The 27,749-nt window shown below is 42.2% G+C and overlaps 3 protein-coding genes across 3 annotated transcripts in view; 2 read left to right on the top strand and 1 right to left on the bottom strand.

The window, feature by feature from the left end:
• LOC308296273 (RNA-binding protein Musashi homolog 1-like) overlaps window positions 1–27,749 on the bottom strand; it is a gene marked incomplete at both ends in the record, with an annotated part of 340,664 nt that overhangs the window by 172,732 nt on the left and 140,183 nt on the right. The window lies entirely within an intron of this gene.
• rnf10 (ring finger protein 10) lies at window positions 486–16,692 on the top strand. Its single transcript, XM_080738015.1, has 17 exons — window positions 486–1,012; window positions 1,837–2,018; window positions 2,378–2,583; window positions 3,791–3,881; window positions 4,544–4,728; window positions 5,680–5,816; window positions 6,320–6,474; window positions 7,050–7,187; window positions 9,511–9,760; window positions 10,707–10,840; window positions 12,346–12,463; window positions 13,164–13,265; window positions 13,865–14,002; window positions 14,146–14,234; window positions 14,518–14,575; window positions 14,657–14,821; window positions 15,466–16,692. The coding sequence occupies exons 1-17, from the start codon at window positions 847–849 to the stop codon at window positions 15,537–15,539; spliced, it is 2,388 nt and encodes a 795-aa protein (XP_080594141.1). The 5' UTR covers window positions 486–846; the 3' UTR covers window positions 15,540–16,692.
• LOC308295196 (uncharacterized protein) overlaps window positions 19,457–27,749 on the top strand; it is a 47,141-nt gene continuing 38,848 nt past the window's right edge. Inside the window, exons 1-3 of the mRNA XM_080738194.1 lie at window positions 19,457–19,575; window positions 23,400–23,493; window positions 25,926–27,295. Of these exons, the coding sequence (XP_080594320.1) occupies window positions 25,941–27,295 (1,355 nt within the window). The 5' untranslated portion in view covers window positions 19,457–19,575; window positions 23,400–23,493; window positions 25,926–25,940. The remainder of the gene's footprint in view (window positions 19,576–23,399; window positions 23,494–25,925; window positions 27,296–27,749) is intronic.

Raw genomic sequence — 27,749 nt, 5'->3', positions numbered from 1 at the left:
TTGTCTGTTTTGTTAACAGGTGACAAAAAATTAATACTTTCAATCTGAGAGCTTCGTAGCTGAAGTATAATAGTCCTCATAGACTTGCATATACGTTTTTAATATTTCAATGATAAAGTATTATGCAATGCTGCTCATGACAGTACTTGCAGTTTATGTGTTCATTATTTTATATGACATATCTTGGTAGAAGTGAGTTAGGGTGTTGCTATGTAATGTATGCATTACAATTACAAGTTTAGTTACACATAGATGGAGTCTGTTCCAGCACGGGGAAAGAAAGATAAGTGACTGATGATTGAGTAAAAGTCAACGTATTTTCCCTGCTCATTGCTTCTTATCTCTATGTAGAAACAGCTGCAGGCACACACATCTATTTCTGTCATCAACAACTACATTTCCCATAAATACCCAAGTGGGCGTTTTTACCAAACACGGAGTGTATAGAAGATCCATCCGGGTCCTTCAGGTTCTTGTCTGGCGACCCGTCGCCATTAGTGCAAGTCCGAAACAACCAACATAGATCTTTGGATATAATCTTACAATTTACGCGTTTTCCAGCATTTGGAAAACGTGCGACGCCTTTTCAAGGCATTTTGTCTTTTCTGAGACTAGAAAAAGCGAACATTTTTGGGGTCTAGGCCCCTCGTAGTGAGCGACGTTCTCTCTTTCTTCAGACTGCTTACATTGAGACCAATCGAAATTGTGTCTCTTTTTTTCTCATTTTGTTTTGGTGTCAAGATGTCGCCGTAATGGAGTCTCCGTGTTTGACAGAAATGCACCAGGGCCTTTGCCGCCTGACCCACACTCGCAGTCCGCTTTCACCCCCCGTTTTTATTCCGTTTGATGCTAGAGAGCTCGGAGGCTCTCTCGCTGGAGCTTGGCCTCAAAACATCTCACTGCAAGAAGGAGACAAATATGGAGAAAAATCCCTACACTACCAACAGCAGCAAGGTTCCACCCCGTTCGAGTTCTACCGGCCCGGTACCTGGCGATTCTAAACCCAAAACAGGTGAAGTGAAAGCCCATGAATAGTAAACATAACATGCACATTTCAAACACGATGAAGGCCGCTTTGGGCCTAGTGGTAGAGAGTACAAGAGCATGGCGTTTATACGGATTATGGATGACACCTAGTGGTAGACCATGGTGTTTACACAATGTAGATGACGTTGCTGACTTGCTGTCATCAAAGCGTTACCTACAAGGTTAGCCTACAAACTAACTGAATTCATTCAATTACAAGAGGATACTTTTGAAATTTCAAATACGTGTTCTAACTGTGAGCATATAACTAAAATAAATAAGTCTGGGCCTACTAGGCTTATAGGCCCTCTATTTCAGTGGTTCTAAAACCTTTTCATGTCAAGGACCCCCTTATTAGCCCGCGGACCCACATTTGAAAAGATAATGGCAGGGATCCCCATAAAAGAAGATTTTACAGCTCTAGCAGTGATTCTGAATCATTTACCCCCAGTTTGACATGCATTTGGCTATGGACCCCCATTTAATGCCATTTCTATCTTTGAGACCACCATTTATATAGTGAAAACAATGTTAATTTAACTCTTGAGTGAAAGGATCCATTTGGTTCCATTTGTACACTCCTTGTTCCTAACTATCATTTAGCTGGGGACTCCCTGGAACTCCCTCAAATGGACCCCGGACCCCACTTTGAGAGCCAATGCTCTATATCAGCTGGCTGCACATGTGCTTACCTATAAATATACCACAGCTGTCGGTGTCCTATTATGAATATGATTAATTGCAAATTGATTTGGCCCATAACTTAATATTCAAGGTACGGTAATAACATTCAGTATCTCATCTTTTCAGATGGTAAGAGTAATGGAGGTTCCAAGCGCTATGGTCGCAAGCGGGAACCCTCCTTCCCCAAGACTGACAGTTTCACAGGCCCTCGTCACACCACTTCACAGAAAAACAAGAATTTTGACAAGAGACCCCCCCAGAGAGGAGGACGGCAATATGGGCTTACAGGCGGAGGACGACGTGAGGAGGTGAGCATTCATGGCATCAAAAATAGAATCTGTAATCAAATTCATGGCAGAAACCGAAGGACCATGCACTATTCAGTTTGGAATGGAATTCCTGACTTATTCTCACAAAGTTTGATTGAATTCTTGTGAAGTTGTGACTCATTTTTTAAAAAGTGAAATTGGTGCCAGGTTAATAAAGGTGCTTTATTTGAAAGTGAGAACAGAAGTGACCTTTGTGGATTTTTTTCACTGGACACCCCACTGGCAACAACATATTTTCTTGTTTTCCACTCTGTTGCCTCCTTTCTTTCTTATTCTTCTCATTCTTTAACTGTCAAATTGGCTGTTTAACAGATCAATATCTCTCTCTGTCTTTGCAGGTAGCCGAGACGCGCCGGGCTGAGTTTAGCCCGGCTCAATTTGCTGGACCCAAAAAGATAAGTCTGAACCACCTGCTCAACTTCACCTTTGAACCCCGCGGGGCCAATGGTGGCATCGGAGATGTTGGCCAGTCCGGCTGGGGCCGCCGGAACAAGTGGGGCCACACGCACAAGCCCTTCAACAAGGAGCTTTTCTTGCAGGCCAAGTAAGTGGTTTCTCAAGCATCCGATTTGAACAAAATTTGTACTTGTCGCATGATGGTGTTGCTTAACAATTTTGCTGCCATTTTAAACATAGCTGTAGTAAGCAGCTGCCAAATTGTCCTTACCTTTTAACGTGGGCACGCGCACGCATCGTGCACAATCTGTGCGCGACTCATCTAGTAGACTGTAGACTCGGTGACAAGCTTTCGAATAAAAAAAACCCCATTGAAATAGACATATCCGTTGCCACGCTGTATCCCTGCTTATCCGCCAGTGTTTACATGAAAAAACATTGAAAAGTGGACACGTTCGCGCACAAAACGCACGATATGTGCGGGGATCATAATCCAGGCGTGTAGAGACTGGATCAAAGTTTCCAAACGCAAAAATCCGATTGAAAAACGAGTGTTCCATCGCCGAGTAGCTTTCTCTTCTGTTACACTGTAAACCAACGGAGGCGGGACTATGGCCCAGGCTCAGACCGGATACGGAAAGCTAGATCCGGTCCAGACTGGAAATGACCGGATACAGTTAGGGGGGCGGGCCTAAAGAGCCAGAATCAGCGAAAATCTGCGATAATACTTTTAATCCTTTCATAATGATTAAAGCTAATTAAACTTCCGGGATCGACGGGCATGGCACTGCGGTACAGCAGGAAATCTACGGTTTCTACGGGGATCGCCCAGAATGAGTTAAAGAACTGATATTCTAGCTAATGTCAACACACTGTCATGCGATGGAGTATGAATTGGGCATTATTCAGGGGGACCGTACCCATGTTCCTCAGGTTCTATGTTCCCCAGGTTCTATGTTACCCACTTTCTTACCACCTAAACCTACCCCTAACCCTAACCTCACTAAAACGAATGCTGTGAGGTGGGGAACATAGAGAGGGGAACATAGAACCTGGGGAACATAGGGTGGACCCCTATTCGGGCAGTGAAGTGTGATAGGAGGTATGAAATGCTACCCCAAGACATTTAAGTTGCAATACTGTATTGTGTTAATTTACTTTACTATGTTTGAACCATCTATCTTACACTCGTGTGACAGAATAAAATGAGGCAATTGCCTTTCATTATTACTTTTTCATGAATAAATCTCAATGCACCTGGTAAAGGTTATGTAAACAATATTCACTCAGTCATTTTGGAAAAAAAAGAATGCAACAGAACAGCTTTTAAAAGAACTGAACTTGTTTTGTTTCAGTTGCCAGTTTGTGGTGACTGATGACCAGGACTATACCGCTCACTTCACTGACCCAGATACACTGGTTAACTGGGACTGTGTGCAGCAAGTGGTGAGTGTCTTCTGTGTACTTTTCAACTTTATTTTCATTTCCGTTACAAAGGTTTCTCTCCTACTACGTCCTAATTCTTAAATTTCCCGATTAGGGAGTCTTGCTGGTTATAAAAATACATTTTAGTTGTACACCAGGGTTCCCCAATAGGTGGCCCGCGGGCCATTTGCAGCCCGCGGGGGGGGGCTACTGTCTGGCCCCCACCAACCCCAGTAATAATGGTGGTATAAGAGCAGCAACAACACTACTATATCGTCGTTGTCGGTGGAAACCTCGTATCTCCAAATTTGTATGTTCTTTCGCAAAGTAAAGCCTCATCATACATGGCCGTCGCACAAAAGTAGTGAAAACAGCCGATCTGCAAGCACACAACGCCTCGCACCCGCGAGGCGTTGTGTGCTTGTAGATCGGCTGTTTTCACTAGTTTAAATCATTTTTAAAATGATACCGTAAATGCAAAACGAATGGTTTTGGACATACAAGATTTTCACCCGACAACAGCGATATATCTGAACTGTCGCTGGAGTAGCGGGAACGCCACCGTCGCCCCCTGCAGTGTTGTGGCCCTTGGCTTGAAAACTAATTTGGGAACCCTGTTGTACACATTAAGTTAAGAACAAAAATGATATTAAGCCATACATACATTTCTTTTACATTTTTAGCGCATCTACAGCCATGAGGTGCCCTCGTGCCCCATCTGCCTGTACCCTCCCGTGGCAGCCCACATCACACGATGTGGACACATCTTCTGCTGGCCATGCATGCTACACTATCTGTCACTCAGTGACAAGAGCTGGGCCAAGTGTCCCATCTGCTACGAGGCCGTGCACTCTGCTGACCTCAAAAGGTAACAAAGGTGACAATGGCTGCGTTTACGTGAGCAGGTATGTTCCACTTGTATTCCGAATGACTGCTCATTCAGAATGAAAATGCTCATGTAAACACCTCGGGATGAATTCCATTCCATTGCGAATTAAATTTCATTCGGGTTTGGGAGGGGTGGTATATGCCGTTTGAATCGGAATATACTTGTATTCAAGTTCCATGTAAACAGTTGGGTATGTTCGGAATGAGTTCATTCTGAATGGATATGGATACATATATATTGTCCATGTAACCGCAGCCAAAGAGTGCTACAAATGCAACTTTGAAGCATTAAGTTATTTTTAACTGTTTACCCATTTAGAACATTATTGTGTATCATTATTGTATGCTTTAACTATTGAAAAATAGCAGATATACAAGCTCACAGCGCGGTGCTGCAAGCTTGTAGATCTGCTATTTTTGAAAAAGCGTGAAAATTAGTATTTTGACCCGATTCTATAAGTGTCTTTGGAATCCTACGTTTTTTTTTTTTTTTTTTACCTATGTTTCTATGTCGGCAATCTGGCCAGCCATCATCAAAGAAAAGGTCCTTTTCACTCAACTAGAGCTCAGTTAGTCTGTTCTTGAGAGACTACTATGTCAGTGGTTCTCAAACTTTTTTCATGTGAAGGACCCCGAAAATGATATGTATTTGGCCACGGACCCGCATCTCAAAATATTTATTTCCAGGGACCACCCAGAAGCAACATTTGATTTACAAACGTTCGCTTTGAAAATACATATATTCAAAGATTTGCACACATTTTCACGACTTTTTCAAAAATAGCAGATCTACAAGCTCGCAGCGCGGCACTCGGTGCCGCGCTGTGAGCTTGTATCTGCTATTTTTTAATAGTTAAGCATCCAATAATTTTAGGCCTAAATGGGTTAAAATCTTTCGAATGACTTAGTAATTATGTATCTCCTGTTGTAGTGTGGTTGCAATGGAGACCAGGCAGTATGCCGTTGGTGATCTCATCACCATGCGTCTGATGCGCAGAGAAAAGGGAGCCCTCGTGGCCATGCCTAGTGCTCAGTGGGTGAAAGTGGAAGAACCAGTTCGCTTCGGAGGTAAGAAAACTAAGTATCCATATTGAATTAAAGGATTTTAAGATGTGTTGGTCTTGCAGCAAATACAGATCCATCTAAAAAAAACATGTGTAAAAGTAAAATTTCTTGAAACTTTCAATTTCTTATTCTAGATACATTGCACACACAGTGAATTATTGCAAACCTTTAATGGCATACAGTGAAAATCTCAAAATATTACAAGATTACACGAGACCACTCAGAACAACGATTTATATTAGAGAAATGTTAACCTTCTTAAATAAAAGTTGCTTCCAGAATCCCAGTGGGAAATTTCCGCAGTCAGTTATGATTTGGGGTGTTATGGCATCTGCAATGCTTTTTTTACACAATATATACAGTGTATATATACAGTATATATTTTATATCTGTATAAGAGACAGGCCAAACAACTAATGCAAATGGAACAATCTTGTGAGATGGGGAAGCCTTATTTAATAATTGTTATTAAGTGATATTCCTCTTTTTGAACATGTATTTTCCAGATATGTGTCTCAGCCAGTACTCCAAGCTGCTGCTGGCCTCTCCAGAGCAGGTTCTGAATCTGATGGCAGAAGAGAAAGCCACCTTGCAGGCCCAGCTCAGCCAGGAAGTGGATGCTGAATCCTGTTTCATCCAGAGTGCCCTATGCGATTTGCAGGTACACACCTCTAAAACTACATCAATGATGATGGCAAAGTACACATAAGCATAAGTCAATGACGAGCCTTTATGGTCATCAAAAAAAGAATGCACCCTCCACTTGATTTATCAAAGTAAGCCTTTATTAACCAGGCAGGAGAAGATTCAGTTTCATCCAGCTAATAGCTGCTCAAAGGGTCATGTCAGTGCTCAGGGGGAGCTTTTGAATGTCTTGCTCAGGGACACTTGGACATAAAGAGATACTGAGCGGACTTGAGGTCGAACCAGTGACTTTCTGATGACCAGATGACCCATTAAGCCATAATAACGGCCCCCCACCATTATTGTCCTCCAGTACACCATGGAATTAAACCAGCAATTTAACTGTTATTAGTGTTTGTTCATGTTGTGGTGCAATACACTCTTTAAATAGAAACATTAGGTTTCGGGCATTTTCACAGACAGTGATGATAAATAATGTTAATGAAAGTTACGCAGAATGTATGTGTGTACGACGTGAGTATAGGGCCATTATCTGACTGTATTAACGGTTCCAAGGTGGTCTTAATTAATTGTTTACTGTTTGCGTTTTAGGAGAGAGAGGAAGCTGTGTTGAAGCAACAGAAGACGAGTGAGAAGAAAAGTGCTGTGGACCACAATCTGTCCTCACTCACTCTGGAAGAACCCGCCTCCCCTGTGGAGGAAGTGGTGACCATAACCAGCAGTTCCAAGGTTAGTCTACTAGGAAACACCGGCCATTAACAATTCCTTCTCAAAAGATTGTAGGCGCTTGGAATGGATGTCCCTTTCCAGCATTGGTAATTGAGATTTAGGTACATTTCTAATTGGAATTCTGGCTGTAGTTGACAAGCACATATAAAACTTGTTGAATAAATGATTGCTAAACAGTGAGTTTAGCTGTCATTTGCTATGCACATTCCTGCTTTTTTGCTGTGCTATTTATAAAGCTGTTAAGGTGTGTGCGATGAGATAAGCTTTATTATCTGAATATGGTCCCTTATCTTGCAGAGCTTGTAAATTGTCCTGGTTTTGTAATCCAAGCAAGGACACATGTAACGTTGTATTCCCTTTAGGCCTGCAACAACTAATCAACTAAAATTGATTACTAAATTCGTTACCAACTCATTTGGTCATCGATAATAATCGCAGGTGTTTTTAGCAACGAATGGTGGGTATTTTTCCACTTGAACCATAGTTATTTTTCTGCACTGTCAGCTAAGCTGAGGGGTGTGTAGCAACCAATAATGTAATAAGGGCTCATAATGTAATAAAAAATAAAAACTCACAATGTAATAATCAGCACATAATGTAATAAAAAAAACAAGCACATAACGTAATAACGGATCTTTCAATAATGTAATAATGTGTTACATTAACCCATTTAGGCCTAGAATTATTGAGTGCTTTAACCAGTGAAAAATAGCAGATATACAAGCTCACAGCGCGGCACCGAGTGCCGCACTGCGAGCTTGTAGATCTGCTATTTTTGAAAAAGTCGTGAAAATGTGTGCAAATCTTTGAATATATGCATTTTCAAAGCGAACGTTTGTAACTCAAATTTTGCTTCTGGGTGGTCCCTGGAACTAGATATTTTGAAATGGGGGTCCGTGGCCAAATAAATATAATTTTGGGGGTCCTTCACATGAAAAGGTTTGAGCACCACTGACATAGTAGTCTCTCAAGAACAGACTAACTGAGCTCCAGTTAAGTGAAAAGGACCTTTTCTTTGACGATGGCTAGCCAGATTGCTGACATAGAAACATAGGTTTTTTCCAAAAATCTTATAAGGATTCAAAAGACACTTATAGAATCGGGTCAAAATTCTAATTTTCAAGATTTTTCAAAAATAGCAGATCTACAAACTCGCAGCGCGGCACCTCGGGTCAAAATTCTAATTTTCAAGATTTTTCAAAAATAGCAGATCTACAAACTCGCAGCGCGGCACTCGGTGCCGCGCTGTGAGCTTGTATATCTGCTATTTTTCAATAGTTAAAGCATAAAATATTGCGTCATAATGTGTTCAGGCCGAACTTCCACATAGGAGGCTCATAACATAATAAAACTTCTTACAACCCGTACATGCACAAAAACGACCGTGAAGCAAAAGTTGGATACATACGACACCACCCCATGCACAAAACACCTCACATCTGAGCGCTTTTCAGCCTCAACATGGTAAAGAAAAGGATTACCTGCAATATCGGTATTAAGATGGACTTTGCTTGGCATGGAAGAAAGTCCACAATGTGGGAACATTTGAAAAGCAGATACCCATCGCCTTGATAGCGTGAAAGTTTTTATTACATATTTGAGTTTAAAAGTGTACTGTTACCCTTTAGCCTGACAAATATGTATGAATAAAATCATGCAATCAGAAGAAAAGGAACCATAGATGACTGTAGCCTTACTTGTGTAGTATAACTGTGTGATCTTAGGAGACTATTCACGGGCACCACTTTCACTTTTTTTCCTCTTGCGTGTTGGTATTCATAGTAGGGCATTCACCAACTATTCGAATATTCGAATATCAAAGTCACTATTCAACGTTGTTCACCGAAGTCGAATATTCGCTTATATATATAGATTATAAAGCTTGGCTATAGGAAGTCATAAGAATGAGTTATCAATGCCACTGGTGGATGAATTTGTTAATGCTCTATACCAGGGGTTCTCAAACCTTTTTAGGCCGTGACCACCAAAATAATCATATTTGAACTGGGGACCCCCACCCTGACAAGCACTTGGCATTGTAGGTATTACATTTAATGTGACTCAGTTCCACAGATAAATATTGTGAAAATAGCAGATCTACATGCTCACAACGCCTCGCAGCGCGAGGCGTTGTGAGCATGTAGATCTGCTATTTTCACAATGTTCGCCACTTGCTTACTTAATATTTGACAGTTTGGCCAGTCCTGTCAAATATTCGACTATTCGAATACTTTGAGGTCGAATAATTCGAATACTAAAAATCACTATTAGTGAATGCCTTAATTCATAGTCATAATCACTACTGTTTGTCTCTCTTCACTAGCCTGTATTGCAATACTCCTCTGCCTTTGACGATGAGGTGGCTGAGTTCCCAGAGGAGGCCACTGGTGAGGAGCCCGAGGCGGCTACTTGTGAGGAGCCAGACTGCCCAAATGGAATCCTGGAGAGCGTGCTGGAAGAACCTGCTGAGGCTCCAGAGCCCCAGCCTACAAAGGAGACCCCTTCTGGTCAAGCAGAAGCAGGCCGGCCCCCAGCCAATGTGGCTCATGGACCCTACTATTATTTCTACCAAGGTAAGAGTCAGCGTTCTGTTTAGCAATGAAGGTTCCCTTGCTGTCATGAACACCTGGGTGATTTCCAAACTGAAAAATGTTAACAATGCTTGAGGCTGTTGCAATATTTATTTAAGAAATGTATGAAATATTTCTTCAGTTTCAAGTGTTTAGCAATGTTAGGATATTCAGAGAGCTTGTCACTTTGTTTGTGTAGTTTTTAACCAATTTAGCTGTTGTGCCATTTCCAATTAATTCCCCCCCACACACATTTGTGTGTGACACTGCTGTTGTGTCCTACTGACCTGCCTGCCAGTGAGGAGTCCCCACTGGGAGGATGTAGAGTTTAGTCCAACTCCTCCTGCCCAGGAGCACCTGCAATGTCAAATACCTGCCCGGCTTCGGAAACGAGCCAAAAACGAGCCAATTGTGTTCGTATAGACGCTTGACAAAGCCGTATGCACCACAGTGGATTACAACCCGTGACCTCCTTGGTGGTGGGCAGGCAGTTTACCACAGCGCTACCTGAGCGCTAGAGCTTGCTACTTTTGAGGGAATCACTTGATTGCACAAGTTTTATGCAACAGCCAACATAACGTTGTTGTCGGGTGGAAACCTTATATGTCCAAAACCGTTCGTTTTGTATTTATCATTTTAAAAATGAACTAAACTAGTGAAAACAGCCGATCTACAAGCACACAACGCCTTGTGCGATGGCCTTGTATGATGAAGCAGGGCTTTACTTTGCGAAAGTACGTATACATTTGAAACTTGGAGATACGAGGTTTCCGCCCGACAACGACGATATGATGTGACCTGTTACATAAACATCTGCTCCTTATTTGGCAATAGTTAAAATTGTAACATGGCAGCCAACCAAATTGCTCTATATGTCACAAAGTAGTATCATATTTGATCATCAGAATGGTAAAGTCTTGAACTAAAACGTCTTACTTTGTTATTTCAGCTGAGGACTGCCAGGAAATGTTCTTGCACCCTGTGAACTTGCGCTGCCTGCAGCGTGAATATGGAAGCCTAGAGGATTGCCCAGACACCATCACTGCTGCACTGGTGGAGATGGCGGGACATACGATCACTGAGGTAAGACCATGAAGAAGAGGAGGTTTACGGTCTGTCTTATAGCTGTATTAACCCATTTAGGCCTAGAATTATTGAATGCTTTAACCAGTGAAAAATAGCAGATATACAAGCTCACAGCGCGGCACCGAGTGCCGCGCTGCGAGCTTGTAGATCTGCTATTTTTGAAAAAAGTCGTGAAAATGTGTGCAAATCTTTGAATATAATGTATTTTCAAAGCGAACGTTTGTAACTCAGATTTTGCTTCTGGGTGGTCCCTGGAACTAGATATTTTGAAATGGGGGGTCCGTGGCCAAATACATATCATTTTGGGGGTCCTTCACATGAAAAGGTTTGAGCGCCACTGACATAGCAGTCTCTCAAGAACAGACTAACTGAGCTCCAGTTAAGTGAAAAGGACCTTTTCTTTGATGATGGCTGGCCAGATTGTTGACATACAAACATCGGTTTTTCAAAAAATCTTAGAAGGATTCAAAAGACACTTATGTAATCGGGTCAAAAATTCGAATTTTCACGATTTTTCAAAAATAGCAGATCTACAAGCTCGCAGCGCGGCACTCGGTGCCGCGCTGTGAGCTTGTAGATCTGCTATTTTTCAATAGTTAAAGCATAAAATATTAGCGTCATAATGTGTTCAGGCCTAAATACAGTATTTTATTTTTGGAGCTGTGTGGAACACAAGCTACCCTATACGTGGCCGTGTGTGTAGGTATGTGGGTATGTGGGTATGTGGGTGGGTGGGTGGGTCTGTGGGTCTGTATGTAGCCTGTATGTAGTAACCCTGGGTGACCAGAGAGGTGCTGTTGAGTCTAGCCTGCCCTGAGCATCAACTGCAACACACACACACACACACACACACACACACACACACACAGCTCCACTTCGAACAGAGGTTCGATTTTTGACTTTACCTGCACTTGATAACTTTTAGAATGCTACTCAATCATATTGATTATGGTAGTTAATAATGAATAATCAAATACCTTCAGATGCTTCTTCCGAAGTGTTTGGAAATATGCTATTTTAAAGCAAAAAGACACTTTGGTAGAAATTTGGATTATGTAGTTACTGTGCCATGATGTAACTATCTTCAATAGTCGAAAAATAATGAAGTAATACTTTGTAATTAAAAATATGTTCCCCCTTGACTTGCTTTGCAAGGTGAAACGGATCTGTAAATGGCAGATTTTCACAATGTATTTTACAAAATGTTCAACTTGTTGTTGAAATTTGAAGATCAAATCAGATGATAAAATAGTAAAAGCAATTTTAGGATAAAATTTAGGAACAAACCCAAGAATCTGCTTTGTTTGCATTAATTTGTGTGCTAAAAGAGTGACTTGGAGACTCGTTGCACCCTGCAAAGTCAAAGGGGGTGCCATTTGGGATGATCAATTTCTAATCATCTGAGCAACTATTGTATTATCTTGCCAGCATTTGGAGTAATATTATGAATGTAATTTTGCTTTAATTTCTCTGACTGATTTACCTCTAATGCTGTCCTACAGGACGTCCGCCGTAGGCACCGCTATCTGGCTCACCTGCCACTCACTTGTGAGTACAGCATTTGTGAGCTAGAACTGCAGCCACCCATCGTGTCCAAAGAAACCCTGGACACATTTGCAGGTCAGCATCCTTAAATTGACTAGAGATATGAATTTAACCTGCTTGCTGCCAGGATTAAAATCGACTTAATCTTCAATTGCCAGAATCTTACCTTTTAATGTGCACGGGTCATGCACGGATGATGCACCACACGTGTGCACGCCAGTCACAGCTTTCAAACAAAAATCTGCTTATCCGTTCAGGCATTCAAAAGATAGAGGCTATAGTGTTTTCTTCAAATGTTTGAAAGATGGAGCTGTTCTGGGAGTCAAACATGCATTTCGCGATTGCGATCATGCCGAAACCGGCACTCGTAACACTACCAACATTTGTAATACTTCCAAAACCTAACACTACCAACTCTCTTAACACTATCGAGATGCCAACCTGTGTGCATTTTGCGTGGCAGGTACACATTTTGACATGTGCGTGTCTTCCACCTGTTGGACAATATGTCTTAGACGGATGAGAAAATCCCTCTGTGGGATGTTTTGCCACTTCTAGAACTGTTATTGCATGCAATGTAGTCAGTTCAAATCGGTGGAATAATCTCATAGGTGTGGGTGCATATTATGCATGACTGCCTTTGACTTTGTGGTGTGTCTAGTCTCTAGTGTGTTTGATTTGTGTTCCAATGTTAATGAGCAGGTGAGAATTTTGAATTTGCAGATGTTGCCTTGCTGCTTTTTCTGTTTCATCTAAAAATGTAAACGTTTTTTAGATGATCTGGAGAAAAGAAAGCGCCTCAGGCAGAAGAAAGCAAGGGATGAGAAGCGCAGGGAGAAGCGTATTGAGATTGAGGAGAACAAGAAACAGGGGAAATGTAAGTATGTCTATTGATGTAAACCAGGGTTCCCCAATTAGTTTCCCCCAAGGGCCTGAATTATGCCCATTAGGGTACCAAGCCGAGGGCCACAACATTGCAGGGGGCGACGGTGGCGTTCCCGCTACTCCAGCGACAGTTCAGATATCGTCGTTGTCGGGTGAAAATCTTGTATGTCCAAAACCGTTCGTTTTGCATTTATCATTTGAAAAATGATTTAAACTAGTGAAAACAGCCGATCTACAAGCACACAACGCCTCGCACCGCGAGGCGTTGTGTGCTTGTAGATTGGCTGTTTTCACTACTTTTGTGCGAAGGCCTTGTATGATTTGCGAAAGAACCTACACGAGATTTCCATCTGACAACGATATACAATGACAACGATGTACTTGTGTTGATGCTGCTCTTATACCACCATTATTACTGGAGTTGGTGTGGGCCAGACAGTAGCCCCCCGTGGGCAGCAAATGGCCCGCGGGCCGCCTATTGGGGAAGCCTGATGTAAACAAACTACAGGGGAAGCTGTCCACAAATCGGTCGCTTGACATGGACAGTGTGTCAGACATTTGTAAGGTTGTTGTCCTCCGTTCCACCCTCAGATCCAGAGGTCCATATCGGCCTGGAGAATCTTCAGCATTTCCCAGCGTTCGGGTCACCTCCTCACAGCAGCACAATCCCTGTCTACCCTGACTTTCAGTTGGCACCTCCATCACCACTTAGCAGCAGCCCTGTGTCTGGTGAGAGCTGCTCTTCCAAAAGCTACTCATTTTTAATTTGCTGGACACTACAGTTCTTGTTGTTTTATTTTTTAGTTTGAGTGATTTTTTCTTTTTTACCCTTTTTGTTGTTTTAGTTTTTAATGACTTCTCTGCTGTTTCAGAGGGGATGTTCCCTTGTCTGAATGGACAAAGCCCTTCACCTATTGTGGGCAGTGTGGAGGACGACTCAAACTGCATGTCCTTTGCACAGGTATGTTGTTTTTGTCAACTTAATCACTTCTTTAGAGCTACTTTGGATTATTTTCAGAAAAGCTGAAAGGTTATATTTCATATTCCACGCTATATGTATATACACCTGTAACTGTAACCAGCAGGGGAAAAAAATACAATTATTTTATTCAATAGATTATTTTGCGTAATTAAATCTTTAACTGTTGGAGCCCTTCGCTTTTGCTACATCTTCAGTGTTCAGGTAGAGTCGTTTGTGTGGCATGACTCCAACATTGGATTCTCTGTCTTGTTTTATTCTGTAGATGCTAAGAGATGGTAAAGCCAGAGGAGATGCTGGGCCCAGGGTCACACAAAAGCAAGGTAGAGCAAGTTTATAAATATAGTACTGACAAACTCATTTGAGCCTTCCCCAATTGACCTTTTGGTTTCACCGTCCTGCAGACAAGCTACTGGCTCCTCCGGCAGCGGACAGCGATGGGGAGAGTGATGGGTCAGACCGTGTCCCGGTACCCAGCTTCCAGAACTCTTTCAGCCAGGCCTTTGAGACAGCTCTTCTGCAGCTGGACAATGGCCCAACTGCCCCTCCAGAACCTGTGGTTGACCCTGGTGAGTTTTTTAAATGTATGGGTTGTTTATCTGTAGCAGGGTTCCCACGGTCATGCAATTCCTGGAAATATTTTGAAATTAGATTTTTTTTTTCCAGTACTGGAAAAGTTTTGGAATTTATCAAGGGTCCTGGAAGGTCCTGGAAAAATATCTATGCATTGTCTTGGGTTATTGATTTAGTTAATACCTCTGAAATGACAAATTAAACATGGGCCAAATTGTCAAATATATAGAGGCAGAAATTGTGAAAATAGCAGATCTACATGCTCACAACGCCTCGCAACCCGTGTGATACAAAATTCCTCAACTCTTAGTGCTCGTCAGGGTGGGGGGTCCCCAGTTAAAATATGATTATTTCGGGGGTCACAGCCTGAAAAGGTTGAGAACCACTGGCATACACTACCTGTCTTTGGGCATTGCGCATAGGAGTAAGTAACATGTTATTGAGCTGAATTATTGTTATATAGTCCTGGAAATTGGGTTAAATATTATGGAGAAGTTTTGGAAAAGTTTTGGAAATTAATTGGTAAAAATGTGTGGGAACCCTGTGTTTATCTGTGGGCTTGAATTGGATTTCAGCTATATTGTCTTTATGGGTGTGTATTTGAGCTGAGGTTGTTCTTATCCTTGCCGTCTCTCTTCAGAAGAGAAAGGAGGGAAGAAGAAGAAGAAAAAGAAGATGCTTCTGTTCAGCACATCCATGGTCCACACAAAGTAGACGGCACTGAAGTTCATTATTATCATCCTCATTCATCCCCCATCTCATACACATTATGTTGATTTTCTCTTCTCCCACCGCCTGTATTGTCCCATGCAGACCATTGTATTGGAAACATAAGCTATTGAAATTGGGGTTTGTGCATAGCCAGAGTTCATACTGCCTCGTTCACTGTCCAACCTAACCTATCGTTCAGATGTTGGGATGTCATGCAATCAACATTTTTCTTTTTTCTTTTCTTTTTCCCACACTCATAACCAGGACGAAGGTTTTAAAGTGTCCCCTGTCGTACCACAGATAACCTTTTTATGGACGATATCTCGAAAGCAAACAAGACAATAAAGAATGTGGTCACATACTGCTATTATGACAAATTATGTGATCTGGATTAGTTTTCAGGTCTTACAATGTAGCCTGGGCTTAAAGTCGACTCCGAATGTTGCCTATAGGATGCATAAGAATATTATTTAAAAGGTTATGGGGTGCTCTACGTATATTTGAGTAGCAGTCAGCCAGCTGCAGGTACTTCACATCCTCTGAATATCCTCTACATTTAGATACTCTTGCCCAAGGCTCATCCAACATTGTCAGCATGGAAAAGTTGTCTTTGGACATAAGGGGGAAAAGAGGATTATTTATTCATCGTTGATATTGAATAAACAGTGGTTAGAAAATCGTAGCTCTAAGATAATGCATAGCTTATTTTGGGGATTATTGCTTTACGAAGGATGGCCTATTTTTTAACGACAGAAGTACTTATCATACCAGTGTAAGAAAGAAAACAGTGTTGAATAAATCATTTAGATCTATTGTTTCAAGAATACTCAAAAGTATTTTCTGCCTGGTTATTCACTAAACCATGAATATGCACTTTCTTCTGCTTCATTTTTCTTTATCGTGTTCAGTGCAGAAGGTTTACTAATTTGAAACTTCACCCCTGGTTTAAATTGTTCCAAATGTGAGGCTAGAACTGCTGACATAAGGACTGCTTGCTAAACAAGATGAGCAAACGTGTGTTGTAAACCAGTTTTGTTTGAGGATTATCTGATTCACATTTAATCTTGAGCAACGTTATAGGCTAGTGGATGGAACTAGCCTTTTCCAAAAGTTTTGGAATTAATAAAGAAATCAATAAAGAAAGAAATATGCACAATCTGTTTATTGGTGTTATTTATTTTTTATAGAAGCTGATACTAAGATGTTCACATAGAAAATATTATCTCTAACCCCTTTCATTTATATACAGTACAGTATCCGCTACCTTTATCTTCATGCAAGTATTGTGTGTCCACATGGGGGCAAACAGACATGCCCATGTGCTCTGGTTCAAAAAACATTTAGGTTGTTACATTCCTTTGAGAATGAGCCATTCATATTTTAGATTTATCTAAATTAATGATTATTATGTCGTAATTTTTTACAATTTATATAGATTTTAACCAATGTCAAACTACTTTGAGTGAGAGACGCACATGGGCACAACACCAGAGGGAGCTACTCTGACCTAATTCCGCCTATAGGTTCGGCTCAAACATGGGAAAAATTCTACCACCAAAATGTGGAATGCCCTCCACCCCTTGTCTCTATTAATAGGCCAATAGCCTATCTAGTAGGCCTATATTGTTTTTAGTGTTTTTGCAGATATGTTGCCTAATGTATGTCTTGATGATGAATTATTGAGTACAATGGAAACCACAGTGGAACAAGCCCCAGGGGCTTTTTTGTGTTCTACTTTTAAAGTTTTAGCATAGCTTTTGTAACTGTGCTGCCGTTCTATTACCCAAACTTGCTAATCAAGTAGGGTAATCAATCACGTTAACCCGTTTCTCTCTTCAGTGTGGCACTGGCAGCGCAGCAGGCTTGTCTAGCCAGCTCTGCCAACGAAGGCAACCCACTGCTGCCTGCCTGCAACCTGACCAGTCTGTCAATTACACGGCTTCAATAAACTTCACACGCTCGTCAAGCCATCATTTAGTGAACATTACACTTCCGTTTGGTTTACTTCAAGATAAGAGTCAGATTGAATCGTGTAGGCCTGCGTTTATTTTTTCTTTAGTTTCAGTTTTTAACAAATATTGTGCACAGTAGGGTTTATCAGGACTATACTGTAAACAAAAAAATCAATAAATAAAAGTTATCAGTTTTAAATAAAAAAAACAAAGTAATAGGTGCTAGGTCTACCTATATTTTTCTTAGATTAGCTACTATTTCTTTGCATTTGATGTATTGATGTTGATGTAGGCCTACTGACATATTACCTTGTTTATTGTAATCACTCTGGATTAAGAAATGCTTAAACTGTAAACTGTAGTATAAGGAATACATTTGTTGTACATATGTTGACACTTGACAGTGCTTTTACAATTACAAAAATGGACATGGATATTGCGGGTGGGCAGTAGGCTCTCTAAACAGACAGCAATCCTGATAAACTACTTCACTGAAACAATGCTTTTCTCTTCGCAGATGAGTGACAGTCTGGCTATACGCCAGGTTAGAAACAATGGCGTTTTAGGATTGTATGAAGGCTACTGGTAGGTGCAAGCACATCTGTATTCAGCAATACAGATGTGCTTGCCAGGAACTGTTCCCCTTTTCTCAGACAATGTGAGAAAAGGGAAATAAAAGAGAAATAAAACTGAATATGCAAACTCAAAACAGCTCCAAACGAAGCCATGCACTATTTGACCCCAATGACTCTGAAAACAAATGAACGGAGGCTGCTGATTTGCTTGCCAGCAACTGTGTCCACCCCACTTTTCTCAAAACAGGTGAGTGATACACTCATGAAAATGGCTATGCCAACTCAAAACAGCCCCAAAGACACAATGCCAACACTATTTGACCCCACTGATTCCAAAAACAGAAATTAAATAGGGTGGACAGTATTCAGCAACACAGATTTGCTTGCCAGGAACTGTCCATCCCCTTTTCTCAGACCAGGTTAGTGGTAAATTAATAGAAATGGCTATGCCAACTTCCAACCAGCCCTAAAGACACAGAGTACTTCGCTTCGAACAAAGAAATGGAAGAAAATGACACTGCCACACATTTAAAATGCCTCCACCAGGAGGCCAATTTTTGCCTGGATAACTTCAACATTAATCCCTCAAGTTCTCAATTTATAAGATTCCACTCGCCTCTATAATGACTGAATTCCGAACATTGCTGTCCTACAATAACCTGACCTGGCGGAGACCTGTGCTCCGAGGAGCACTTTTTCTAGTTATACCTTTCCATTTGAGTCTGCTGTATGTATCACTGTGAGTGAACCCTAGTTTATATCAATACATGCATTATAATGATCATTAAAGTCCACATTACTGTGTAAATATTTACATACTACTTCTGTTTTGACCTTGCTGTATACTCGCCTATCCAAAATCCAAACTTTTGCATTGGTTAGAATTACGAGGTCACAGTTTACTATGATAATAGTCAATTATTGCACCTCCTCCCCTCTCTCCACGATTCCTGTCTTTCATATCATTGTGCTGTATCAATTAAGAGCTCAATGTTGTAGCCTATATGGCACCACAAATTCTAATGTTGTAAAATAGGCTACTACATCCAGTTTTACATCCATTTCTCGTGCCCAATAATATTCTGTCATTCCATTGGTAGAGAATTACCATAATTCATAGGACAAGACACAGCCAGGAGGCAAGGCAACTATAAGGAAACTACAGGTAAATTCAAGGTATCACCTTCTACACGACACTTTTCTAGTGTCTATCTTATTTTGAAGTCCGAGAACCGGAAGTCCCATGCTTATGCTCGCAAGACTTGACGAGCGTGTTAAAATGTTGTTTTTTTCACATGAGGGGACGTTCGGTTTACTGTCTGCAACCTGAGACACACGGGATAGAGAGATACTCACTCAGTTGGCTGGCTAACCAGACTAGCTAAGTTAGCGAGTTGTCTGCCCACACACACTGGTCTGGGTCACAACAACTTTAGCCTTACGGAAATACAGTCCGTTGGGAGCTACTCCGCGGGAGAGGGACAAAAAGGCAAAAACTGGCTCTGTCATTTGGTAAGTTGTCTCTGAATTAACAAGTGGAGAAGGCTGGACTGGTCGTTCATGATTCCATTTTGCGTATCCAGCGTCTTGGCTCGATGGCTGACGCTATAGCTAGCCCACAACAGACTGACTGACTGATGCTTTCATGATTTTCTCCCAGGGCTTTGGAATAAATAGGTTAAGTGGATATAGCTCTAGTCTTCTGGTTACTGTTGACGTGCCAGCGTTGCGTGTTCTTGAATATTAAAACGTATGTATGCTTGGACATGGCAAACGTAAACGTCCTCCTGGCGATGCGAGGACTAGAGTAAACACTTGTTGAAAAGTTGTGCGTTTACAATCTCACCAGGCTGTTTTAAACGTTCTTTTCTATTGGTATCTCTCGAGTCAGCAAGTGTGAAATTAACTAATGCATTTATAACGTACTTTACCCGCTGCTTTGCATTCAGTACAAGTTAAATTAGTGTGCCAAGGATTAGTCTAAACCGTTTTACTTAGGACCCTTGAATGCAGAAGTACGTTATTGGATTTACGAGGAATTGCGGCCAATAAGCAGTTACTGACAGGTTTATCTTAATATACTGGGCATCCATCATCAAGTTCAAGCCTGCCTGAGGTGTTCTGTTGCAGATGTTTGAACTTTGATGTAATTATTATGCTACAGCTGCCTTCACAAGTCGGTGTTGGAGAACTCGCTTTTCAACATCCTTTTTTATTTCTATTATTTGGTTATTACATCCACTGTTGAGGCCCTTTGATGTTGTTGGGAAGTTTGAAGTTTCCTGTGCAAAACTGGCTTAACAGGGTAATTGACTTGACATCCCTTTGATAGCCCAGACAAAACACAGGAAACTAGGTGCTAAACTACCCTCTGCTTTCTTTGTATATGGTTTTCAGCTCAAGGCTTTTTATGGGAGTTGTTTTTATTTAGTTTTCTGTTTTGTAAAGAGACCTTGAGTACTCAGAGATAAATTGTATGTATGTATTATTATTATTATTATTATTATTATTACCCTTATTATTATTATTATTGCCAGTAAGACGCCTAAGGTCGACAAGTCAGTGACAAACAATGTCTTGGCCATCTGGCCAGTGATGTATATCGGACCAGTTACCCATATATGGAGAACCCTGATACCCATATATGGCGATCCATGTGTGAGACCCCAAACATGCTTACAATACTCAGTTATGCGTTATGTGAAAGTCCTATGACGTCTATGACTTTTGACATCATACATACAATCCCTTTTATGCCCATATATGGAGATCCCTGTCTGTAGAACCAGCCACACAGGTATGGGCTGTCTTCCTCCATATGTGGGCATTCCCATATGAAGCCCTGTTAGATATGGGCTTAATAATATTGTTGACATCAGGGATCTCCATATAAGGGCATAAAAGTTAGTTTGGTTCCCCTGACATCTCAGAGGGTGATGTCAGTGTCAAACCGAGCGTCACACAGAGACGTTACACAGAGACAAGATGTGATGTTTTCATACTAAACTGCAAGTAACAATGTCAACATACAGATTTTGCCATGCATAGCATAAATGCTAAAGAATGATGTTGAATCTTCCTCTTGGCTTCTCAAACATCAGTCTAAGATCAATATTTCTTTATTTCAGCATTTGCCATATTCTTCTCAGTAGGCTTAGGGTCAAGCTGAACAAATTAAGCTGTTCATTTGTTTGAACCAAATCTGCAATTGTAGTACAATGACATGTTATATGTGCATAGCAGTCTACTTAATACATGTTACTTTTAATATAATATTACACATACATTTTCATAGTTCTTCATACACGTTATACTGACTGTCATTGCACACACCACGTTATTAAGAATAACTGGCAATCTCTGTCTGTCTGCAATATCACATTGTTGACTTTGTTGATATTATTGTATGCAATTCCATGAGAACTCAGATATATTGAAGTTTCAGTTTACAAGGATACTTAATAAAAAGACATCCTGTCTTGCTAATTCATATACTGTTTATTATATAATAATAACATACTTGTTAACCCATTTAGGCCTAGAATTATTGAATGCTTTAACCAGTGAAAAATAGCAGATATACAAGCTCACAACGCGGCACTGAGTGCAGCGCTGCGAGCTTGTAGATCTGCTATTTTTGAAAAAGTTGTGAAAATGTGTGCAAATCTTTGAATATATGTATTTTCAAAGCGAACGTTTGTAACTCAAATTTGGTCCCTGGAACTAGATATTTTGAGATGCGGGTCCGTGGCCAAATAAATATCATTTTGGGGTCCTTCACATGAAAAGGTTTGAGAACCACTGACAGTAGTAGTCTCTCAAGAACAGACTAACTGGGCTTCATTTAAGTGAAAAGGACCTTTTCTTTGAAGATGGCTAGCCAGATTGCTGACATAGAAACATAGGTTTTTCAAAAAATCTTAGAAGGATTCAAAAGACACTTATAGAATCGGGTAAAAATTCTAATTTTCATGATTTTTCAAAAATAGCAGGTATACAAGCTCGCAGCGCGGCACTCGGTGCCGCGCTGTGAGCTTGTATATCTGCTATTTTTCAATAGTTAAAGCATAAAATAATGATACCCAATAATGTGTACCCGTTCTGATTGGGTTCTAATTGTAATACTACTTCATACAGTCTACAGGTATAGACCCAGCTATACAAGTCAGCCCAAGCAGACTCTTTCCCAATCCCTTCCGTGCTGAACACAACCATCGCACTGAATGTTTAGCATTCCAGCTTAGCAAAGGCGTTTCCTGTCAACATGTACAGCCTTCAAGTTTTCAAACACAGTTTGGCCTTGCCTTCAATATCACATCCTTTATCATTTCCTTTAACGTAACACATATCTAGAGGTCGAATTGGATCAAAACAATATTTACTTGCCACAAGGTACACGCTAGGGATTTGGAAATGTATTTCTGTGCATAATATCAATTGTAGGATAGAAAGTGCATACAAAAAGACGGGCAATAGAATGCACAACTGCCCGGGCTGGTATAAAGACGGGCGATAGAATGCACAACTGCCCGGGCTGGTATATATATATTATATATTCCTGGCTACATTGACTACATAGACATATGTAAAGTAGATATAGTAGTGTTGAAAGACGTGCATGAGCAATGAGCATAGTGTAAATACGAGAGCGGGAGAAATGTAAACACTGGGAGACATTCATTTACTAACTTTCTGAATGGATTTTTGTTTGTCATTCCTTTTTTGTCTGCACATGTCCCTCAACATGAATGCGTGGGTGTGCCTAATGTTTGTGTTAGTCTGTGTCATTGTAAAAATGGTGTGTGGGAGCCAGTCTGTGAAAATAAGAATCTGGGGCCGGGCTTATGCTAGCTAAAAGTGAACTTTACTGCTGTGATTTGTGTACTACAGCCTTAGTTAAGGGCTACAGTCTGAAAGCTTTGTGTTGTTGACTAGGGATGGGACGATACGCCATATTATCGTTTATCGTGAAACACTCACGATAATCGTATTGTGGAGATTTAACATATGGTGATATCGTCCTCCGTCATGCACTGGGATCAATTCACCTTTTATTTGCAGAGCTGCATATCCCGTACCACTTAAACCCTCTATAACTGGTAAAAGGTACTTATAATATACATACTTGATACAGTCATTTTTCACTCTCTATCAAATGTCTTTGCCAAAAAATAGCCGATCTACAACCTCAAATGTTCCGCCCCAGGATAATGGATTTTGATTATCGCGATAATCTCGTAAATCGCGATTTCTTTTGCCACAATAATCGTGATGTGAAATTTTCATATCATCCCATCCCTATTGTTGACACAAAGTTTCTCCCTCGCCCTCCTCAGTCTTCCCCAGCCACTTCCTCCAGCGTGATATGACATCGCTGCGCGGGGGCCACAGAAACCAAGGCTCCACTGCAGACGGTTGACAACCAGTCAGGTAAGTTATGATGGGATACTCTATGGCAGGTTAAAGGCAGGCAGCCCTAAATCGTTCCAAGGCGAATAATAGCATCAGCATGCAGCTCTGGCCATATATCTCTGTGGCGTACTAAAAAGGCCATGCAGGATCTGCCGCGTTGCAGAGTATCGCAAGACTGGAACATGTGGAAAGCATTATTTAGAGCTGAGAGAGGGAGGCTCTCAAAGGGCTGACGGAGAAGTACTTGTGCCTTGTGTGGTTGATGTTGTTTCAGCCCTCTAGGGCAGTGGTTCTCAACCTTTTCAGGCCGCGACCCCCAAAATAATCATATTTGAACTGGGGACCCCCCCCACCCCCACCCTGACAAGCACTAAGAGGTGAGGCCTAACATTTTGTATAACTTGGTTTTATTGGGGAAAATAGCCGATCTACATGCTCACAACGCCTTGCAACTTACTCTGCCTCTAATATTTGACAATTTGGCCAATGTTTAATTTGTCATTTTAGAGGTATTAAAGAGTCCTTAAATTGTTACCTATAAATGTGCAGATACAATCTATACACTTAAACGTTATGTTGGTTTGTTTACTGTTGAGAGAGAAAACAATGTTGCACATTAGGTTAATCATCTGGGGACCCACCCCAAACTCATTTGGGGTCCCGACCCACAGGTTGAGAACCACTGCTTTAGGGCACAAAACAACCGTATACGTACCATCTGTCCCAACAAGAGCAGTAGTACACAGCTCTTGACGTTATCTGATATTCTTCACTCTACTTCCCTCATGCTACAAGGGAAGTAACCACTGTGTTAAGATCATAATATTGAGCATCCATAATGGGAGGAACTAAAATATCTTATGGCAGTCTGGTATGAGTTTTCAATAGAATCTCCCTTTCACTGCCTGAGCCTGACCTGCCAGTTATTATTACAACACCCCAGGAAAAAGAAAGCAGCTCTACACCGTACAGAGGACTTGCCCCTCCTGCTCACAGACAGGACCCACCTCCAAATGTCATAATCGTGATCCTCCCCTGATCGTTCAGTCACTATCAGCACTGTTGTTGTATCCTGCCCAAATCATCAGTATCCCATCCCTGTTGAAACCATACTTACTCAGCTATACAGTTGTGTTTTCAGGCACTCCCAAGACAAAGTCCAGAATACTGGCTAGATAGAGGGAGTCCTATAATGCCAGGTCATTAGTCTTGAGTATTTTCCCATCCTGCTATACAATGGCTCAGGGCCCATTTTAAGCATTAATTAGGAGTGCTCCGCGTGTGTGTGTGTGTGTGTGTGTGTGTGTGTTTGTGTGTGTGTGTGTGTGTGTGTGTGTGTGTGTGTGTGTGTGTGTGTGTGTGTGTGTGTGTGTGTGTGTGTGTGTGTGTGTGTGTGTGTGTGTGTGTGTGTGTGTGTGTGTGTGTGTGTGTGTGTGTGTGTGTGTGTGTGAAGGGATGTCTGGGCATGTCGCTAATCTGTGAAGCAAGCAATATTATACTATATATCTGACTTTTATACCACTTTATGGTGCTGCTCATTGTTGAAGGTTGTGGATCATCATTGCAGCGGGCCTCGTTTTTCTATTTGAACTGAAACTAAGAGCGTAGTAATAATTATAGGCAGCTGACAGTATTCATTTTCTTTAGAAAAATGAATACTACGATGTTAGTACAGGTGGAACAGGCTGTTGCTGGGCTACAAGGAAGGTAAACAAGGTAGATTTATTCGTCATGCTGTTATCTAGAGATATCGGCACTCATTTGAACCTCTCCTCTAATGCAAGGTTGAAACTAACCATAGTTTTACCCATTTAGACGTGAGGGGGGGTTCACGTCTTGAAAGGTATAGTTACAAAAAGTGGTTCCCATCCTAAATGCAGGGTTCCCATGGTCATGAAATTCCTGGAAATATTTTGAAATTAGAACAATATTTTTCCAGTACTGGAAAAGTTTTGGAATTTATCAAGGGTCCTGGAAGGTCCTGGAAAAATTAGCTATGCATTGTCTTTGGTTATTGATTTTGGTAATACCTCTGAAATGGCAAATTAAACATGGGCCAAATTGTCAAATATTAGAGGCAGAAATTGTGTTGCGAGGCGTTGTGAGCATGTAGATCGGCTATTTTCGCAATAGAACAGTGTTATACAAAATTCCTTAACTAGTGCTTGCCAGGGTGCTGGGTCCCCAGTTAAAACATGATTATTTCGGGGGTCACGGCCTGAAAAGGTTGAGAACCACTGGCATACACTACCTGTCTTTGGGCATTGCGCATAGGAGTAAGCGACCTGTTATTGAGCTGAATTATTTTTATATAGTCCTGGAAATAAGGTTAAATATTCTGGAAAAGTTTTGGAAATTAATAAGTAAATGGGATAATGTGTGTGAGATGTATATATTTTTTCACCCCTCCACAGCAGCATCCATATCTCTATCTCCTCCTCCCCATATAGGTGCTATTGAAGAGCATGGCTGCTCAGGTGGAGGTGCAGACTGGGGAGGTGGGAAGGACAGGCGTGGGAGGGCGCCTGCACCTCAGTCCGTTGACTGACTCCAGCAACAAGAGCCTCACCGAGGGCCCTTCCAGCATCCACGGATCCCGCATCATCCCTGCTGAGCCCAGTAAACCTGCCCCTAGCCCCAAGCCACGGCTCACTCCCAAGCCTTTTGCCGTGGAGAAAAACCCCACCATTCGCCCCATACTCGCCCCTAAGCCTCATCCCAAGCCGCGGCCCGAGTCCACCCGACCCCTGAGTTACAAACCTGACCCTCCGAGCACTCCAAAACCACCGCAACCAAACGAAGGTGTCGCCAGTAAACCCAGGCCAGTGTCGACCAGCTCCAGCCGTCCTGCCCCTACCTCCTTTAAACCTTCCCCCAAGCTGAACACTGGGCAAACGACCAAACCTGTGGCACAGCCGTTTAAACCCGCACCCCCTCTCCCCGTCGGGGACTCCAGCAAACCCACTCCTCCTAAGCCAGCTGAGCGACAGAAACCCATCGCTGTTGGGGGGTCCTTTTTGAGGAGCTCCACAAAGCCCCCTGCAGCAGAGTGGTCCGGTAGCACTAAAAAAGAGGCAGAGAAGGACATGGGGTCTGGTAGAAGGCTAGGAGTATCTGCCATGAGCAGAGCAAAGTCCATGGACTTCCTGAGTCAGATAGGGCAAGCGGACAAGGTGATGAAGGAGGAAGAGAAAAAGGTGACGTCGGCCGTTGCCCTGCGACCCCAGTCTAAGGGCTCCAGGCCGAGGCCTGTTTCAGCCATTTTCCTCCCCTCCCCGACACAGACTGAATCGTCTGCACCATCCCCTCCCTGGGCCGTAAGACGGCCCCTATCCGCAGACCTCACCTCCAGGTTTGAGTCCATCGGTCTTTCGCTGCATCGCAAACCCCCCAACACGGACAGCAAGGAGAACACTCCGGAAGAAGGGGCACCGCTGCGGAGGAGGGAGAGGGAGAAAGCCCCTGAGATGACCCTGTTCATACCTCCAGGTTCAGATGGCGGGGCAGCCAAACCTGCCGTATCGGACCCAGGGAACGAAAGGGGAAAAGAAGGGGCAGAGAAAGTTGAGGAAAAGAGCGGAGGCAGTAGCATCAAGAGACGAATAAGCCTCCTCCTCGATTCCTCCTCTCCCGTGATGGGTGTCACAGGCCAAGGGCCAGAACCCCGCTCTCCAGTGCAGCCGATCCCTGAGGCCGAGGTACCCGTGGCAGGTGTCAAGCAGCGAATCAGGCAGCTGACAGTGGATACTCCACCAACTCAGAACCCTGTTGTGAAACCGACACCAAGGCCTCGCCCATTGCCCCTTGACCTAACCAAAAGGTAAAAAGCTACTCCTTTTTTTGTGTCGACCGCCAGGTCGCAAGTTACTATGAAAAGCTCCACCGGCTATCCGTCAGTCCCTCCGTCTGTCCGCCACATCACGTCACACTTTTGCCCCTACTCTTATCTCCGCCACCGTTGCCCCTATCCATGCCAAACTTTGCACACACACTCCTTGGCTGGCAAATCACAACCTCCACCCCTGATTTCACACATGGCCCTCTTCTAGCGCCACCATCAGGCAGATTTTTGCTAAACACATTTTTGGACACTACTCCTACAGATTTTGTCCTAAAATCACGCTAAGCGGTGCACACACAGTATCTCTAAAGTCATGTCATCAACATGGCTCTGTCCTATTTCCCATATTCCCTCCTGATTAGCTACGATTGCCTTCTAAAGTTTGTGTATGCGACGTGACGGTCGCCTATCTCCCGATTAGGGAGTCTTACTG

The sequence above is a fragment of the Nannobrachium achirus genome, assembly GCF_963921795.1.
Source record: "Nannobrachium achirus genome assembly, chromosome: 12".
Classification (NCBI taxonomy): Eukaryota; Metazoa; Chordata; class Actinopteri; order Myctophiformes; family Myctophidae; genus Nannobrachium; species Nannobrachium achirus.
This window is presented reverse-complemented; position numbering and strand designations above follow the sequence as displayed.